The sequence below is a fragment of the Pan troglodytes genome, chromosome 1, assembly GCF_028858775.2.
Source record: "Pan troglodytes isolate AG18354 chromosome 1, NHGRI_mPanTro3-v2.0_pri, whole genome shotgun sequence".
Taxonomy (NCBI): Eukaryota; Metazoa; Chordata; class Mammalia; order Primates; family Hominidae; genus Pan; species Pan troglodytes.
Window position 1 is genome coordinate 51,926,271 of NC_072398.2, and position 20,533 is coordinate 51,946,803.

The 20,533-nt window shown below is 33.1% G+C and overlaps 1 protein-coding gene across 3 annotated transcripts in view; it reads left to right on the forward strand.

Annotated features, from left to right (window-relative positions):
* Positions 1–20,533, forward strand: part of ZBTB41 (zinc finger and BTB domain containing 41) — a 50,054-nt gene that overhangs the window by 22,072 nt on the left and 7,449 nt on the right. For 2 of the 3 annotated variants that reach the window (XM_003949659.4, XM_016934865.3), the window contains exons 7-10: positions 3,338–3,433; positions 5,181–5,287; positions 6,735–6,840; positions 9,600–9,688. In XM_003949659.4, coding sequence (XP_003949708.2) covers positions 3,338–3,433; positions 5,181–5,287; positions 6,735–6,840; positions 9,600–9,688 — 398 coding nt within the window. The remainder of the gene's footprint in view (positions 1–3,337; positions 3,434–5,180; positions 5,288–6,734; positions 6,841–9,599; positions 9,689–20,533) is intronic. The other variant, XM_016934872.3, reaches the window with a different exon arrangement.

Below are 20,533 nucleotides of genomic sequence, written 5' to 3' on the forward strand. Positions count from 1 at the left end.
GTAGGACCATAAAGTAGTGCCTTTAAAATTCTGAATGAAAATAATCTCCAACCTAGAGCTCTGTTCTCAAACTAACCAATCAGATCTCAAGATAGAATAAAGATGTTTTCATGATGTCAAAAAATAAGCTTTTAATGTCCTCTTTCTCATAAAGCTACTGAAGGGTGCTCCACCAAAATGAGGGAATAAACTCATAAAGAGGAAGACAAGGGAAATAGTTGTAACATGGGAGAGAAACAAAGACAGAACACAGGAGGATGGTGAAAGAAGATCCCAGTATGTCAAGTGTGCAGCATGTGTAATGGGTAGACCATACCATTAGTAGTATGACCCAAGACATTATGGGGATTATTGCCACCATCCCTGCTAGCATGTATCTTCTTTTAACCAGGGAACAGAATGTTAGAAAGGTCTGATTTCTTATCTGTACTGTGCCTCTGTCTAGTACCTCTGTGTGCTAATGAGGTTCCTACTCTTATACTTTATGCCCTTTTCTTTGATTTAACTGATGATACTCATTTCATAGAAATGTCTTTTATTTGAGCTATCCATGAGAATTAGAGGTAGGTCATGGTAAGCTTAGAAGGAAAATGTATGGAGCAGCCTACTTACTTTGACTCTATTTCTGCCAGACTTTCAGTAGCTGGTCTGCTCTAGCTCTGCCAGATACTCCAACTATGGTGAACCCTTTGTTTTCCAGTACTTTTCATCACTTTAATTACTGACATGCCAGAAGGAGCTAGACTCTTATCTGGAGATCCTGTTCATACTATCTTCTGGGCCCTTTATCTAAGTAGTGGCAATATTGTTAGGTTTGTGCTTGTTACTCAGGTTTTCAAAAGCATATGATATCTTGTTTAGCTTTTTATTCTCTATATATTATTTCTGAGGGGGGTGGTAAGGAGGAAGGAAGATGAGATCAGGGAGGAGTAGGGGTAGACATTCTAAGGTACTAGTAATGTTCTTATTCTGCATATAAGTGTTTACTATTCTTTAAACAGTACTTATAAATTTTTTACTCTTCAGTATATAACAGTTTTATAATTAAAAAATGAGAAATGCCATTTTCTTAAAATAGCAGCTATTATGGTCAAATGGGAAAATCAGTACACTATATGAAAACATTTATACATTGATAAATTATAAAGTTTATTATATATATTATACATTCATTTTTCCCCTTAAAGATCTTTCTGTAAAAAGAAAAAGCAAACAAGGCAAAACAAGAATCCCAAAGATAACCTTTCCATCTTTTACTATAACTATTTAACAGGTAGGGATCTGGGAATATCTTTAGAGATATTTTCCACAAAGCTGGGTGTTATCTACAGACTGTCATATTGGTGGGCCTTGTAGAAGAGCACCATCTACTGGCAAAACTCTACTTTTATTTCAGATTCATCCTTTAAACTTACTAGGTATGGGATTGAAATAAAAACCAAGTACAGTCATGCGCCGCTTAATGATAGTGCTATGTTCGGAGAAATGCATTGTTAAGCAGTTTTGTCATCACACAAATATAGAGTGTACTTATGCAAACCTAGATGGTATAGCCTACTACACATGTAGGCTATGTGGTTTAGCCAGCCCATTGCTCCCAGGCTACAAACCTGTATAGCATGTTACTGTAGTGAATACTGTAGATAATTGTAACACAGTGGTAAGTGTTGATATATTTAAACATACTTAAGCATGGAAAAAGAACTGTAAAAATGGTATAAAATATAAAAAAGAATATATGTGTTTGTGTAGGTTACCGATCATGAGTAGAGCTTGCAGGACTAGAAGTTTCTCTAGGGGAGTCAGTGAGTGAGTGGTGAGTGAATGTGAAGGCCTCAGACATTAGTGTACACTAATGTAGACTTTATAAACACTGTACATTTAGGTTTCACTAAATGTATTAAAATGTTTTCCCTCAAATGAACAGCAGCTTACTGTAACATTTTTATTTTATAAACTTTTGATTTTTTTCAACCTTCTTACTCATTTAAAGTAACACTTAGCTTAAAACACACATTGTACAGCTGCCTAAAGATATTTTATTTTCTATAAGCTTTTTTATATTTTTAAATTTTTTATGTTTTACTTTTTAAACTTTTTTTTGGTTAAAAACAAAAGACACAAACACAAACATTAGCCTAGGCCTACACAGGGTCAGGATCATCAATATCACTGTCTTCCACCTGCACATCTTGTCCCACTGGCAGGTCTTCAGGGGCAGTACATGCATAGAGCTGTCATGTCCTATGGTAACCATGCCTTCTTAGAGAATACCTCTAGAAGGACTTGGCTGAGGCTGTTTTACAGTTAGTTTTCTTTTTTTTTTAATAAGTAGAAGAAGTACACTCTAAATCATGATTAAAAGTATAGTAAATACATGCCAGTAACATAGTCGCTTATCATTATCAATAATTATGTACTGGACACAATTGTATGTGCTATGCTTATATACAGTTGGCAATGTAGTATGTTTGTCTACAACAGCATCACCACAAACATGTGAGTAATGTATTGTGCTATGATGCCACTAGGTTATAGGAATTGTGTAGCTCCGTTGTAATCTTATGGGACAGCATTGTTTATGTGGTCTGTCATTGATTGAAATGTCATTATGCAGTACATGACTGTAGTAGTGATAGCTAAAAGCCTGCAGAGGTCAGTCATATTTCCCTTTCACTTTATTTCCCCTTAAAATAACTTTGTTCATTATTACTCAGCACTTTAGATATGTGGGGAAGCTCTGAAGGTTAGAACTGTAGGAATTGCTAGTGATGTACTTTGAGGAGTAATGGTTTCATAGTAGCCCATCCAGGGCCAGTGGGGCTGGAAGACTTAGGAATAGCAATAATTACATTCTGTATATAGGTTCCTTTTTCACATCAGCACCTGGAAGTTAGAAATACCTACAACATTTTCTTTGCTTTAAAACATTTTTTCAACAAATACTAAGCACATATTTGGAAGAAATAGTACTGATAAACTGGATTACTTAAATATTATTAAACCCTCTCTATCAAAATTCACATCAACTTAATTCAGTGTCATAATGAGCATTTTAAAATTATACTTCTTGAAAGTCTGCTTAAGTTGTGTAATTAAATCTCTGAGCAAACCAATGGCAAATGAGGCCGAAGTATTTTTTGTTTTTAAGGAGAGAGAGCTATAATAAGCATGTTTGTATACTAGTGAGAATAGAAAAGAACAAAATTATTGTAAGAAAGAGGAGAGAATTGCCATAATATCAGTTAGCTTGAATACCTTTCTAGTAAGTTTTCCAGAAATCTATTTACTATATATAGGCATTTTAAAAATCTCGAATATATATATTTTAATGCAGAACTACTTTGAAAGAACATTTGAGAATCCACAGTGGAGAAAAGCCTCACCTTTGTAGTATTTGTGGGCAAAGTTTTCGTCATGGAAGTTCGTATAGGTAAGTAAAACCATTTTTTCCCTTTATTAAGTAAGATAGAATTATATCTCTATTTTAGTTCTATTTTCTTATTACTTTGTTGAATTGAAACATTTCTTAGTCCTTATGATATGCAAAGTTGTGCAAAAACTTTACTGCATAGATTTTTTTTTTTTACTAAACATTTTATTATCTTTATTCTGTGGTATAAAATATTATTAAATATTTTCTCACACCAAGTTTGCAGAAGGCTTTACTAAGGCATTATTTAAATATTTATTTCATTACTTTTCTCTGAATGAAAAGTCAGTTAAACTTAGTGTATTTCTCCACTCTTTACTATCAAAGAATATTTTAATATGAAAGTAAGACAAAGTAAAAAACTCCCCATTCTCAATTTTCAAAAGTCTTCTGTGCATTAATAGTGATTATAACTTATTTAGTTATTTCTGTGGTTGAATCCTTGACCATATTTGCAGTTTATGAAAAGTTTTTTTCTAAATAAATAATATGTAACTACTTCTGAAATGTGTGTACAATTTTAATTTTTATTAAAATGTTATAAGGCTTTAATATATACACTTTCATTTATTATTTATCTTGCTTTAAGTTTAAATTGAATACTTCCCCTTTCGAGGTAGTCTAGTCAGTTGGTCTTGGTAAAATCAACACTTATTTTGGCAATTTGCAAGGGAAAGCTATTCCTTTCATTAGAATATATATAGAGAGAGAGGCTCTGGAGATAAAAGTAATTCAAGTTAAATTAATCTTAATAATCTGAGCCTTTTATACTGTCTTTGGGTGACTATAAAATGAGCCCCATTTTGTTCTATTGGTGTGAAGAAAAGCAGTAAGATGTAATTTTCATAAAGTTGAGTTCTTGGAAAAGAAAATTCTTAAATATCAGTTTGTAGTTGATAACAATTATCCAGAATAGGACAGATTCTCCATTATTTGCTCTATTAGTCTGTTTCCACACTGCTATAAAGACATACCTGAGACTGGGTAACTTACAAAGAAAAAAGATTTAATTGACTCACAGTTCCGCATGGCTGGGAAGGCCTCAGGAAACTTACAATCATGGCGGTATGTGAAGGTGCAAGCAAGGCACGTCTTACCTAGGCGAAGCAGGAGAAAGAGAGAGTAGGGGCAACTGCTGGAACACTTTTAAAGCATTAGATCTTGTGAGAACTCACTGACTGTTACAAGAACAGCATGGGGAAACTGCCCCCATGATCCAGTTACCTGCCACCAGGTCCCTCCTTCAATATGTGGGGATTACAATTTGAGATGAGAGTTGGGTGGGAACACAGAGCCAAACCATACCATTTACTGTATCATTTGCTATCATCATGATATGCCTAGTCACTTGTACACTTACTTCATTTGTCTGATTCTAATTCCTTTCTGATTACTCCTACTTTTGATATTTTTGAGTCTTGGCCAGTCAGCTAGATAATAACCTTAGACATTTGATAGATTCAGTGAACTAGATTTAGGATCTAATATGATGGGAAGGAATAATGTTGAGAAGTGGTTTGAGCATATACAAATGTTGAAATGCTTTCTTGAAAGAGATGAGTAGGGACCTGGGGTCAGGTGGTAAAAGACTGAAAAGGACTCTGAAAGTCATAGAAATAAAACTAATAATGTATGAGTGGTTGAGTAGACAGCCCAGTTTTCATTGTTTATTCATCATTTATTCATTATTGAGCTTTTTCCTTCTATGTCACCAGTTTTAATGGTGTTCATTTTTTTTTCTTTATAGACTTCACTTACGAGTACATCATGATGATAAAAGATATGAGTGCGATGAATGTGGAAAAACATTTATCCGTCATGATCACCTTACAAAGCACAAAAAAATACATTCAGGTATACCATATTTTGTAATGCTAGTTTGAAAATCCTTTTTAAATACCTGAAAGGAACATAATATGATGTTATGTTTATGTTGGCTATAAGTTTAATAATTTCGTTTATGCTCATCACTTCTTTGTAATTCTGGTTCTGAAAACATTTTTTAAAAAGCATCCAAAAGGGACATAAGTTTATGACATATTCACTGTAATTTTAATTATTTGGTAACCCTTTGTGACTATAAAGTGTAAAGTTTAATTTTAAATAAATTCTCAAAATTTGCATTTTGCATATTACATGGATATATCTAATAATTGCTATTGACACTTCCTTAAAGGGAGAAGCCATGATAATTTTTCTCATTTTGATTGGATTTGAGAAGAAGTTGGTGAAACTTACATGTTAAAAGGGAAATGATTAAAATTAGGTGCTAAAAGTGTATATTATAGTGAATTTTGAAACCCTGTCTTTGGAGAAGAGTACCTTAATAATCCTGACCAATTTCAGATCTTTATACTGTATAATTTTTATATTCTGGGGATTTCTTTCATATTTTCCTCTCAGATTGATGTTCAGGAAGTGCTAAGAGAGCCAACTCTGTGAGCACAATAATGGGAAAGAGCCATCTCTATGAGCACGGTAGAACAGGTGATTATTATTATTATTTTAAACATAATTTTTGAATATAAAGTATGCAACAGGTAGTAATTATTTTCTGAGATGATCTCAATGAGATAGGTTGCAGTTGTTTTCACCACTTCCAACAGATACTAAAAATCTGATGACTTTTTCCATTGGAATTATGCCTTTTTATTTTTATGAGGAGAATTCTTAATTTCTAAGTCTAGAGGCCACATGCTTTAATTGCACACTGGTATTGAGACAGTGATTGCTTTTTAAAACCAAGCCTTTGTAAGTAAATGTAAGAATAGAGATGAGAAATTGGACTTACGTAGAATTTTTCATTATATTTGTATTTTGGCTCATTGCAAACGTAAGAAATCCTCACAGATGAAAAATCTTCTAAAAGTAAAGTACAAAGATCTGAAAATGTTTGGGTCCTTTTTATAAACAGTAAGACACCCTCATCTTAATTTAATGTATATCAATTTGAGGTGTTTGATATACAGACATATATATATATATTTAAAATTCCTAAGTTTTGAAGTAGTTTCGTTTATCTTGCTCTGTTACATTGAAAGGTATGATTTGAAGTGTACAACAAAAGGCTATTGATTCCTTTTCCAAGTGGGGAAAAGATTCACATCCATGAAATTAAGCATAAATTTTTTGAAGAAAGTTATTTGAGTAAGGAATATAAAGCAAATAGTGCAGAATAAAATGTGGCTTTACTTTCCTGTTATATTTGACATCATGTGATCTTACTGTTTGATAGTTTGTTTCTGGGGATAAAAACCTGAGATGTATATTATAATGAAAATATTTGGGTCTTTATTTTAAGGTGAAAAAGCTCATCAGTGTGAAGAATGTGGAAAATGTTTTGGTCGTAGGGATCATCTCACTGTTCATTACAAAAGCGTACACCTTGGAGAGAAAGTGTGGCAAAAGTAAGTGAAAAAGCAAAATGTCTCATAGTTTACATTGGCTAAGTCTCTGAGGAAAGTTGTAACTTTTTTTGTTTACTTTGTTTAATTGAAGTTAGGTTAACCAGTTCTCTTTCTCTACATTCTGTAGCATCCTATAGACCTAAAAGAATTCAGCAAACATATATTTTCCTCCTTGTTTTCAGTTAATTCAAAGGCCAGGGAGGTGACATGCAAGTTAACAATAATTAATAAAAAATCTTGGCATTTGGTTGCTGAGGCTCTTTGAGAGCTAAATATACTGCCTATATATTATACTTAATAAGACAGCAGTTGTTAGGAAATGTTTGCAGTCAGAATTTAAACTTGTTTCTAATCATACTAAGCATTTAAAATATTATTTTATTTGAAGGCGCTGTGTGCTATCTTGAACATCAGCTTTTTAGTATAATTTAGATATCCAAGTTTAACTGAGGTTAGTTGCTAAGTGTAAAACATTCAAGTAATTCATGTTTTTGGGTTAGGCATTTGGGCAAATGATAAATAACAGACATGTTCTAAAGTGCCAAGAGACTTCACTTAATAGTCCTGAGCATAATTAGCAAAATGTACATAGGATTAACACGCCTCCAACCACCAATTATTTTTCTAATCTTTGCTTCTAAACTTTTTTATGGTGACTACCTCAGTAACCACTTCACATTCCAGCCACTGTTGCAATCTGACCTCTGATCTTATTCTGCTCAGTTATCAGTATGACTTCCTTGTTGCCAAATCCAATAGGCATTTTTAAGTTCTTTTTTTACTGACATCTCTGCTTCAGTTCAAATTGTTTATCCTCTCCTTCCTTGAAAATCTGTATGGCTTAGCATCCATGTGGTAATGACAAGGTATATTTTCATAGGGTCTTAGCCATGCAAGGCCCTACAGAATTTATCTTAAGTCCACTGTGAGGAAGTTAAAGTGTTTTGTACATATTTGTGTTGAAAATATCACTTTGTTCATAGTATAGAGCAAGGTTTCTCAGCCCAAACACTGTTGACATTTTGGACCAAGTAATTCTTTTCTTGTGTATTGTAGGACGTTTCTCAATATTCATGGCTTCTACCCATTATATGCCAGTAGCACTTATTATCGTATCCCCAGATGTGAAAAACAAAAACGTTTTCAGGCATTGCCACATGTTTTATGGGGGGCAAAATTGCCCCCAGTCGAGTACTACTTCCTCTTTCTCTATGTGCCCATGGTGACCCTGTTTGTATCTCTGTTTATATTTACCATGGATATGAATGGAATAAGGTAAACCAAGCATACTGGTTAGGAGTCTTTTGCCAGGGTTATTATTCACAACCTCAATTCACAAAATCCAAATTACCTGTGTAAATGTTTGTTTCAGGAGTTTGACACCAGCCTGGGCAACAAAGTGAGACCCTGTCTCTACAAAACAATAAAAGAAAATAAATTATCTGGGTGTGGTGGCATGTACCTGTAGTCTCAGCTACTCAGGAGGCTGAGGCAGAAGGATAGCTTGAGCCCAGGAGTTCAAGGCTGCAGTGAGCTATTATGATGCTGCTGCAACCTAGTCTGGGTGACAGAACAAGACCCTGTCTCTAACAAAAATGAAAACAACCATCTGTTTCATCAAGTAGAATTAAGTTCATCTAGGACAGTGCTTTGCATGTTGTCTTATAAATGTTGGGTTGGATGAATTGAAAAATGAGGGACATTTAAAATCCTAGGCATAGTATGTTGGTATTTCGTATTGGTAACAATGTTCTAAACATTTCCAGTAAAACTCAATGGATATGTTAAGAGCAAACTGTTTTACAGAAGATTAAGTAGCCCAGGTTTGATTTAATTATTTTGCCATGTATTCCTTCCATATGAATTGCTTCTGAGGTGAGATGGTATGGCTTTCTCAATAACTGCCACTTAAATGATAATTATTTTGTAAATATCTCAATTCTCACAATAAAATTTTCAGTTGAGAACTGTTTAACTCAAAGACACTTCTTAGGCACTATGCTGTGGTGCTTACTAAGTTAACTTTTCGGTAACTTATTGCTTTATTTCTGTCTATTATTTTATAGTAAAAATAAAGGACTAATATTTCATTTTTAAATTTAGGTATAAAATTTTATTTATAAGTTCAAATTTACAATTTTTTTGTTAGGACATGAACTGATGAGAGCAATTTCACCTTTTTGATAAATGCGGGTTTTAAAATTGCCGCAGGTTCTTTTTAATCAGCCTGAGCATCTATTTTTTAAATTTAGTTAAGGTGTAATTTACAGAAAGTGAAATTCATTCTTTTTAGTGTATAATTCTGCAAGTCATGTAATCATCACCACAATTAAGATATGGAATAGTTTCATCACCACAAAATTTCTGCCATGTCCCTTTCTAGACAACTCTTCATTTCCCCTTTAGGCCACTCTTGATCTGTTTCTACCTTATAACTTTTCTTTTTGTATATTTGGATAGCTAGTAATAATAAAAGTTCAGTGACTTAAAGCAGTTGAAAATCTACGGACCTCTTTTTATAGATTTGTTTGTTGGATGTAACTGGAAGAGGAAAAACCAGAGGCAAGCTCAACATATTAAAAGTATTTCCATGTTTCTTTGGAGTTCTATACTTTGTTAATGTGAGAATTATATACACAGTCGTAAATGAAGTTGCAACTTATTTTCATTATGTTAGTTATTAATATAATTATTAATATTGTCATATTTATTATAGTTATTAAAATTATATTGAAAAACAAATCTTTTTATTTTCTTAGATATAAAGCAACATTTCATCAATGTGATGTTTGTAAGAAAATTTTTAAAGGCAAATCAAGTCTGGAAATGCATTTTCGAACGCATTCAGGTAAAATTTAATGAGTGGTTCATAGATATATATACAGAGAGAGAGAGAGAGATAGTGTAATCAGAAGTAAAATATAGGCATTTAAACTTTGTTGTTCTTGGTTAAATTTCTTTGGTTTTCCCCATTAAGATTTTTACTTATTATATTGAAGTTCATGCCATGACTGAACAATATTCTCATCTTCTATTCTCTATTATGTAAGCTTCAATACTTTTAAATATTTTACGAAACTTGAGAAAACTTTTTCCATAAGATATTTACTCAACTTTTAGTTGTAATTTTCCCTTTTCTGATTGTTTTATGATTCTTCTTTATTTTGCTTTCTGAAGGCTTTTCTTAAGCCTTCAGATTAAATTCCTTTTTATCTTTTATTTTCTTCTCTTTTAAAAGAGTAATGCAAATATGACCTCATTGTCTTGTTTGCCAAGTTACCATCGTTTCATTTTCCTTTTTACATAGCCAGTCATGATTTATAGGTAGTTATAGTAAAAGGCTTTGCCTCAGCTGCTTTCCAGAAGTCGTCATTTGCAAAATCTTTCTTTTTTCTCCGTTGGGAATGTTACTACATTTTGAAATACAGAATATGTTAGATTCTTTCTTATATATTGTCTGAATCCTTGTTTGCCTTTACATATAAATTAACATTTTTAAAACCTTGTTTTCCTTAAGAAACAAGCCCATTTATGTATTTATGGCTGCTTTGTTTTATATTCAATTCGGATTTTGTCAAGCTGCTATTCTGGAAGAGAAAAATAAGTGATTTCATAAATATTAGAATGGGAAATAACTGAATTTGGGCAATATTATTAGCAAATAGTTGCAGTAAAGGATTTACTACTGATACAGTGCTGCTGTTAAAAGCAAAGTTACAGCCCTCTCCAAATAAAAAAAGGCATAATTTGGGAGAGCATAAATAAAAGTGTAAAATGAGGAAATGAACTTGATGGTATCTTCCATATCTTTTGTAAATAATTAACCTAATAGAACTCATGACTTGAAAGAGATGGTGAACTTACAGAAAGTTAATTTCAAACCATTGATGATTTAAGAACTGTACAACTTGAGTAGAAATTTAGTGCTGACTACATTGCATCAAAATTTTTAAAAACACTGATTTATAGTGATTGGCTGGTGGCCAGTGACAATGTGGAACATCAATCTCTGGATATTTCACAGTTAATTGGAATTAGAAGACAAGTCTCTCTGCCCTTTGAAAATTGAGGACATTAGCTCTATGATGGAATAAGACAAAGACTATGGCTATTATGAAATGAGAGGGAAAAATAATAGAAGGCAAAAGTCAGCAAATACTTGTTGAGGGCTAGATAGTAAATGTTTTAGGCTTTGCAACTAATAGTCTGTCACAATCATTCAGCTCTGCTGTTGTGATGTGAAAGCAGCCATAGACAATGTGTAAACAGATGAAGCATGCCTGTATTCCAATAAAACTCTATTTACCAACTCTCAATCTAAAGTGACCAACAGTCTACCCAGATAGGACTTCACAGAGTGGCTTTTGCAAGAAATGGTCACCATGTTCCCAAGTCCATTTTTGAGATTTATAGGTTCAGAGACTCAATTTTATCTGTGCATTGAGAGTTATAAGTATTGTGAGTAATTCTTCACAGTAAACACTGGGAATAGATTAGCCAGAATGTCATTAATTTACATTCTAGAAAATGAGATATTAATGTTTACTAGCTAGGGTATCTTTATCAAGGAAGCAGAATTGCTGAGTTTATTAACCAGAAGGAAAATTGCCAAATGTAGAGATAGAGTAAAATTAGATAGTAATTTTATGGGATAGTTTATCCAGGAAATGGTGAAGGATTTTGAACCATCCTTACCCTCATAGCAGGTGACCAGAAAAATTTTGTTCTTCAGATTTTTTTTTTCCTTAGTTGGGATACCCTTAGTTCATTATATATATTGCTAAATTTTTGTTTTCTAGAATTTCCTTAACTAGATTTCCTCTATAACCTTTTTTCTTCTGTTAGTATGTCTTTTCTCCATATCCTCATCTGGAGAAACAATAAAATGTGTTTGTTTCAGTTTTGGCCAGTTCAGTACACCTAATTGCTTCAAATGAGTATGTACAATCAATGCATATCCTAGGGCTTTTGAAGAGTTTGGCACTCAATAAATATTTGCTGAGTAAATAAATTTATTATGTTCTCCTATGACTCTTCTCTATTTTTTTTTTATTTTTTTAAACCACACAGTTAGATAAATTAGTTGGAAAATGTATATAAGATTTTCTTGTACAGATGGCTTTTTCTAATCATGAGTTTTGTTTGTTCAATCCTCAGAATGTAGTGATTACATCTATTCTTTAACAGCTGTCTTGTTGAAACATATTCATTAAATTGGCATAAAGATGACCACAAATTTAGGACTTGATTTTAATGTTGACTGATTTTTTTATTCAAGGTGAATTTTCTTTGTAAGCTTTTTTTTATTGACGTATAGCACACAAAGTGCACAAATCTCAAACAGTTCAATTAATTTTTATGAATGAATCCATCAATGTAGTCATGACTCAGATCAAGATATTAAAACACTACCAAGATTTCAGAAGGATTCTCTATGGCTCCTCCCAGTCAGTAACCTCCTTGCAAAGATGATGACTATTTTGACTTATATTAATAGCACCAAAAATTAATTTTGTCTATTTGAACTTCATATAAGTGAAATCATGTAGTATGTAATCTTTTTTTTCTGGATTCTTTTACCTAATAAATATTAAGTGTGGATTCCCTTATGACAGTAATTTGTTTCTTTTCATTTTCATCTTCATATGACTGTTACAATTTATTCATTCTACTTTTATGGATACTTGGTTTATATTTGCTTGGTTCTCTTAGGAATAAAGCTGCTGTGAACATCCTTGTCCATGTCTTTTCATACACATATGCATTCTTTTCTCTTATATATATTCATGGCCCTAGGATTCCTGGCTCATAGGATATGCATATGTTCTACTTTAGGAGATACTACTAAGTAGTTTTTTCAAAGTAATTGTGTCAATTTACACCACCAGCAGCCACATATGAGAATCTCAATTGCTTCACATTTTCACCAACATTTGATACTTTTTTTTTAATCCATTTGATAGATACGTAGCACTATCTGAGAATGGCTTCGACTTGCACCTCTGTGATGAGTATTGATGTTGAATACCTGTTCTTGTGCTCACTGGCCATTTGGATATCTACTTTTGTGTAATACTAGATTAATTCTTGTACTCATTTTTAAAAATTGGAGTGTCTGTCTTTTTCTAATGGATTTGTAGGTATTCTTTCTACATTCTGGATATATATATTACAGATACCTTCTCCTCTATGACTTACCTTTTCACTCTTAATGATGTCTTTTGATGAACAAAGGTTTTGAAGTTTAAAGACGTCATGTACCATTTTTTTCTTTATAGTTCTTTTGTGTCCTCTTTAAGAAACTTTTGCTCAACCCAAGGTCATTAATATTTTTTGCTGTTAACCTTCTAGAAGATTTATTTTAACTTTCTTATCTAGATCCATGAACTTTCTATAATTTGTTTGTGTGTTTGTTATTAGGTAAAGGTGAAAGTTCTTTTTTTAACATATGGTTATCCAATAGCTTTAGCGCTATTTTTTGGAAAGATGATCCTTTCTCACTACATTTCATTGGCATATTGTTGTAAATTAAGTGATCATATATGTGTGCTTTGTTTGTCAACTTTTTAGTTTCAAATGTGTTTATTATTTTTGTCCCTTTGTATTTTTATATAAATTTAGAAATAGTCTGTTAATTTCCACACACAAAAATACTGGCTAGGAATTATTGGAATTTCATTGAACCTGTGGTCAACGTTTCCTTAACTGATTTTTTTAATAACATCGTATCATCCAGTCTGTGAAACACCTCCATTAATTTGTTTAGATTTTTTTCAAAGACGATTTGTAGTTTTTAGTGTAGCTATCTTACACATTTTGCATTAGATTTATGCCTAGGTATTTGATATTTTTGTATCAAATTTTGACCTTTTTTTAATTTTATTTTTTATTTGTTTCTGGTATACAGGAATAGAATTGAGTTTGTTTATTGACTTTTTATCCAGTGACCTTGCTAAATTTCTATTAAATTTTATAGTTTGCCTCTAGCTTTTTTTGAACTTTCGAAGCATGCAAACAAGTTATCTGTGAATAATGACAGGTTCATTTTCCCCTTTTTAGTCTTTATAACACACACTCTCTCTCTCTGTCTTTCAGGGTTGGGAAGTAAACCTTTTTGCTTCGGTCACATTATTGCTTTGGTCACATCTCCAGTAGAAACATTGAGAGTAGACATTATTTTCTTATTCTCATCTTCAAGGGAAAAGCTTTCAATAATTCACAATTTAAAGTATGATATTTTTTATAGGTTTTTTGTAGATAGTCAGATAAGGAAATTACTATGCCTAGTTTATGTAGAGTTTTTGTCATGAATAGTTGTTGAATTTTATGTTTTTTCTGTATTGATTGAGGTGATCATATTTTTTTATTTATGTGGTAAATTATACTGATTGATTTTTGAATATTAAACCTCATTTCTGGAATAAACCCAGACTGGTTTGATATAGTATCTTGCTAATGATATATTATCTTGTTTATCCTGTTCATGGTGTATTGAAGATATAATATATCCTGTTCACGCTTGGTGCGATGGCTCACAAACCGCTGTAATCCCAGCGCTTTGGGAAGTCGAGGTGGATGATTTGCTTGAGCCCAGGAGTTCAAGACCAGCCTGGGAAACATGGCAAAACCCCTTCTCTACAAAAAATCCAAAAATTAGCCAAGCGTGGTGGCGCATGCCTGTAGTCTGAGCTACTCTAAAGGCAGAGGCGGGAGGATCACCTAGCCTGGGAGATTGAGGCTGCAGTGAACTGGGATGGCACCACTGCACTCCAGCCTGGGTGATGGAGTGAGAACTTGTCTCAAAAATAAACAAATATTCAAACACATAAATATACAGACATACACATACATATATCCTGTTCATGATATATTATCCTGTATAATTGAATTCAATTTGCTTATATTTTATACATTTTTTTGGTTCACGAGACATATTGCCTATATCTTTTCCCTTGTAATGTCCCTGACAGGCTGTGTTATCATAACTATGCTGGTCTCAAAAGATGATTTGGGAAATAATTTATCTTTTTCAGTTATCTGGAGGAGTTTGTGTAAAATTGGCATCATTTCCTCATTAGTGTTTGCAAGAATTGACAGAATAAATTCCTGAGTTTGTTTTCTGTAGGGAAAGGTTTTAATTAAATTTTTTTGTTGTTGTTGTTTTTGAGACCGAGTCTCACTCTGTCACCCACACTGGAGTGCAATAGCGCGATCTTGGCTCACCACAACCTCCACCTCCTGGGTTCAAGCGATTCTCCTGCCTCAGCCTCCTGAGTAGCTGGGATTACAGGCACCAGCCACCACACCCGGCTAATTTTTTTTTTTTTTTTAAGTAGAGATGAGGTTTCACCATCTTGGCCAGGCTGATCTCTAACTCCTGACCTTGTGATCTACCCACCTCGGCCTCCCAAAGTGCTGGGATTACAGGTGTGAGCCACCATGCTGGGCCTAATTAAAGATTTTTTAAGTGTGTTTTTTAATTTGTGTTTTAGTATGACCGTTAAAGAGCTGTCATATTTTCAATTTATTTATTCACTTTAAAGGTATTCTGTTAATCTAAAATGTGAAATCTATTGGCAGAATTTGGGGTATTTTGTTATTGATCTTTTTAGTGATGATAGTGTCTTTAGTGATAACCTTTTTGTCATTCCTGTTACTAGTAATATGCCTTTTCTTGCTAAGGATTTATTGATTTCATTAAGCTTTTGAAAGAACCACTAGGTTTTGCTGATTTTTCTCTTTGTTGATTTATTTTATTTTTCATATCTGCTTTCTCTTTTGTATTTCTCCTATTTTGCTTGTATTTCTTCTTTTTTTAATTATTATACTTTAAGTTCTGGGATACATGTGCAGAATGTGCAGGTTTGTTACATAGGTATACACGTGCTATGGTGGTTTCCTGCACCCATCAACCCGTCACCTACATCAGGTATTTGTACTTATGCTATCCCTCCCCAGGCCCCCCATCCCCCAACAGGCCCTAGTGTGTGCTGTTCCCCTCCCTGTGTCCATGTGTTCTCTTTGTTCAGCCTCAGTGAGGCGACGCCCCACCCTGGTTCTGCTCGCCCTCCATGGGCTGCACCCACTGTCTAGCCAGTCCCAGTGAGATGAGCTGGGTACCTCAGTTGGAAATGCAGAAATCACCTGCCTTCTGTGTTGATCTTGCTGGGAGCTGCAGACTGGAGCTGTTCCTGTTTGGCCATCTTGTCAGCCACTGGCTTATATATATATATTTTTTAATTTGCCTTTCCCTGCCTTTTTTATGGGGATGCCTAAGTTGTTAAATTGTAGTATTTCTTATTGTTTATTGTATGTATTTTAAAGCCATGTTGTCCTCTAAATACTGCTTTAGTTACATTCCATACATCACTTTTTTTTTTTTTTTTTTTTTTTTGAGATAGAGTCTCGCTCTGTTGCCCAGGCTGGAGTGCCGTGGTGCGATCTCGGCTCACTGCAAGCTCCGCCTCCCGGGTTGACGCCATTCTCCCGCCTCAGCCTCCTGAGTAGCTGGGACTACAGGCGCCCACCACCACGCCCAGCTAATTTTTTTGCATTTTTAGTAGAGACGGGGTTTCACCGTGTTAGCCAGGATGCTCTCGATCTCCTGACCTCGTGATCCGCCCGCCTCGGCCTCCCAAAGTGCTGGCATTACAGGCGTGAGCCACCATGCCTGGCTCCGTACCTCATTTTTAATTTCATATTTCCATTATAATTCAGTTAAAAATATTTTCTAATGTCTGTTCTATATTGTTGTCTCGTTAATGGTTTACTTCAAATTGTATTACCCAATTCCTAAATATGTGGGGATTTTCTAAGCAAGTTTATGTTACTGATACCTAGTGTAATTCTACTCTTGTCAGAGAAGATATTCCATTCAAATATTCTACATTCTTCATTTTTTACCACTTATTTTGTAAGTTACTGAGATGTTTATGTGAAAATCCCTACTGTAACCATGATTGTAAATTGTTTATTTCTTTTGATTTTTTCATTTTTTGCTTTATGTATTTTGAGGTTATATTATTATATATAATATATTAGATATGTATTATATATAATATATATAATATATTAGATATGTATTATATATAATATATATAATATATTAGATGTGTATTATATATAATATATATAATATATTAGATACATATTATATATCTAATATAATATATGTATTAGATATATATTAGTCATATCTTTCTGTTGAATGGTCTTTTATATCATTATAAAATGTTGCTCTTTATTATGGGATAAAGATTACCAGCACTCTTTTGGATACTTTTATATTAAATATTTTTTCTTTTTTTACTTCCAAGGCTTCTTTGGACTTATATTTATGATATGCATCTTTTGGTATTGTTTAATTATCTATTTTGATCATCTTTGTCCTTTAATTTGTATGTTTAGTTCATTTAAATTATATGTGATTTCTCACTTATTTGGGCTTGAATGTATCATCATGCTGTTTACACAATTGATTCCTTGATGCTTTTTTCTCTTGTCTTCACTTTGTTTATAATCATTAAGGATTGTTGTTGTCATTTTTCCCTCAGTTAGCTTCTTAATTATGTGTTCTTTCATTATGTTTTTAGTGGTTACCCAGGATAACAATGTGCATTCTGAAATTGTTACAGTCTACTTTACCTTCTAGAAAAGATAAATAAAATAATTGAAATTATTCGTCACTTTCCAGAAACTGCAAATACCTTATAACACCCTTATCTTTCTTATCTGTTATATATTGTATGTATTTAAATTCTTCATGTCTCTTAAAACCCAAAGACATCGCTTTTTTGTTTTAAATATTTAATATTATTTCGATTTAACCATGTATTTATTCTTTACTGTTTACTGTTCTTCCACCTGGAGTCATTTTCCTTATGCATGAAAAGTTCTCTTTCATGCAGTCTGCTGGCACCATATTATTTGTCTGAAAATGTTTTTATTTTACCTCATAGTTAATTTTTTTTCTGACTGTAGAATTTACGTTAGCAGCTTTTTTCATTTGGCACTTTAGATAGGTTATTTTTGGTTTTGGAGCTTGTTTTGCTTTTGTTGAAAAAATATACTATCAGTCTTATTGTTGCTCATTTGAAGGAAATGTCTCTTTTTAATTGGCTACTTTTTTAGATTTTTCTGTTTTTGGTTTTCAGAAGTTTTACTATAGTGTGCCTTGATTTGAGTGTTTGTGTGTGTGTATGTGTTTTGTATTTTGTGAGGTTTATAGTGTTTATTGAATCTGTGACTTGATGTCTTTTATTTAGGAAGATTCTTGGCCATTTTCTTTTTAAATATTGCTATTGCCTATTCTCTCTCCTCCTCCTGAGACTTCGATTACATGTACATTAGGCATCTTCATTTATCTTTTTTAGAGTTTCCTTTTTTTCCCATAGATTCCAATCTCTGGTAAAATTTACTTTTCCTGTATTGTCCTGTACATATTAATCATATTGATTTTGATGTCCCAGTCTTATATGTATAATACTTGCTTTGAGTGTGTGTATTGTATTTTTTCCCCTCTTGGCATTTGATCATTTGGGTCACTTTGTATTGAACTTTAGATTTTGTGAGTTAAAAATTACAGAAGCTCTTGAAGATGTGTTTCTTCCAGTTAGATTTAAATTTTTTCTCACAAGCAAATAGAATATGAGAGGACTTTGTTTTGTTTCTGGCTACTTCTGATCTGCCCTTCTCCTAGTTTATCATTGCATTGGGGTCTCTACTGACTGCATGGTGTTTTTACTTTGGTGTCCTCACTTTGGTGAGTCCTGAACTCTAATCTCTGACTCCCAGTATTCTTGGGATTGCTGAAATATTGGTCAACCCTGTAGCCTTCTGACTCCTGGTTTCCAGCTGTCTCACCCAGCAAATGTTTCTTTTAATAGTTGGCAAATACAGATATCTTTGTTCATTTCTCTGTTGTTCCTTCTTTTTCAGGCTCCTGACCCTTCAATTCTTTGGTAGTTCCAAACTCCAACTTTTATCTTCCCATTCCAATGAGATTGCCTCAAGTGCTGGGCTGCAGCTTGGCCTCTATTTCCTCATAGACTGACTCTGAAAGTGCACTGAGGAGAAAAGAAAGCACCTCTATACTTCCTATGTCACCAGACCTTGCCCCTTAGGTTCTGGCTGACTTGGCTGTGCTTTGATGCCTGCAAAGAGTAATTTGGGTGTGGGGGTTATTTTTTAAAAATCTTTTATCTTTCCCCTCTCATCAGTAAGAGCCATGATATGATGTAAGTCTGAAATAAGTCTGAAATAAGTCTCCCAATGCACATTTTTCACATACCAATTTTTAATATCTAAAGAAAGGTGATTCTGTGGATGACATTTTTAAATTCTAAAGGCTCATAGATTCTACGATTTTAACTATTAGTTTACATCTCTTTGAGTATTGTTTATTTCCTTCTACTCTTAATGCTCCTTTCTGTACGTCATTAAAGGGACCTTTTGGTTGCCTTATGTCTCTGATTTATGATCTTGAGATGCACTCTACTTGCATTATTGTTGTTAAATACATAATTTTACCATAGAAACTCTCACTGTAGAAAGTTTATTTCTTTAATCTATATTTCTTCAAGTTGATAGTTTTCACCTTTTCTGCTATGTATCTTTAAGCACTATAAGTTTGCTTTTTACATTTAATAATGTTAACATTTTCTTTATGAATTTTCATCTTTTTAGAAACCTAAATTGATTTTTCTATTGAAAATGACAGTTGTTTAAAATGATAATGGTAACTACTCAAAGGAATATGCCCATCTGGATTACAGTTTTCTAAAAGTATTTGTTACACACCAGAACTGATTGAAGATTATTCTAAGTTTAAAAACATCGTTGCACTTATAAAACTTTTTTAATGAAAATGCTTAAGGACCATCATGCTGGTCCTGTGCCAGAGAACACTCAAAACTTAAACTTTTGTCTATAAAAGTAAACTGTGTGCTTCTTGGTGGTGTTAGTATTGCTGTGGTCGTGTTCTTGTTTTTAAAAAAAAATTATAGAATGCTCATTGCATGACAAGTATTGATGCCAGGGATTTATAGAACGCACTTAAGAGTTCTTGCATTTTGGAAGTGTACATTTTGTTTTCAAAGCACTCTCCTCAGCTTTTCCTTATTATCTCTGATTATAGGCATTCACTTGTAAAATCAAATGTTAGATGCTGTGTGTTCTATACACAGTTAAAAATACTTTTTCTGAAAAGTTAATTATATAATGTATTACTTCATGTCTCACTGCCTCTCTAATGACATCAGTAATAATGTTAGTCCAGAAACAAGTAGAAATTCAGTAGTACTAGGTAATCAGCCTCCCAATCTGTCTAAATTTTCTGGTAGTGGGATTTGAAGGTTCCAATGGGCTACAAAATATTTAATAATAATATTTAACAAATAATAGTTTGATATTAGTGATTCAACTTGAAGATGTAATTATCTTTTAATTTACTAGGAGAATGGATGATGCTTCAAATGGAGAGATGAGAGGAAAATGTCAACAAACTCGTGACAATTAATATGTAATTTTCTAATTTGGCTTTAAAATAATGCCTTTGTTTCTGGATATATGAGTTTTCTATTGCTACTGTTAACAAACCACCACAAATTTGGTGGTTTAAACAATACAAATTTATTACCGTATAGTTCTTTAGGTCAGAAGTCTGACACCAAGCTGAAATCTAAGTGTTTGGTAG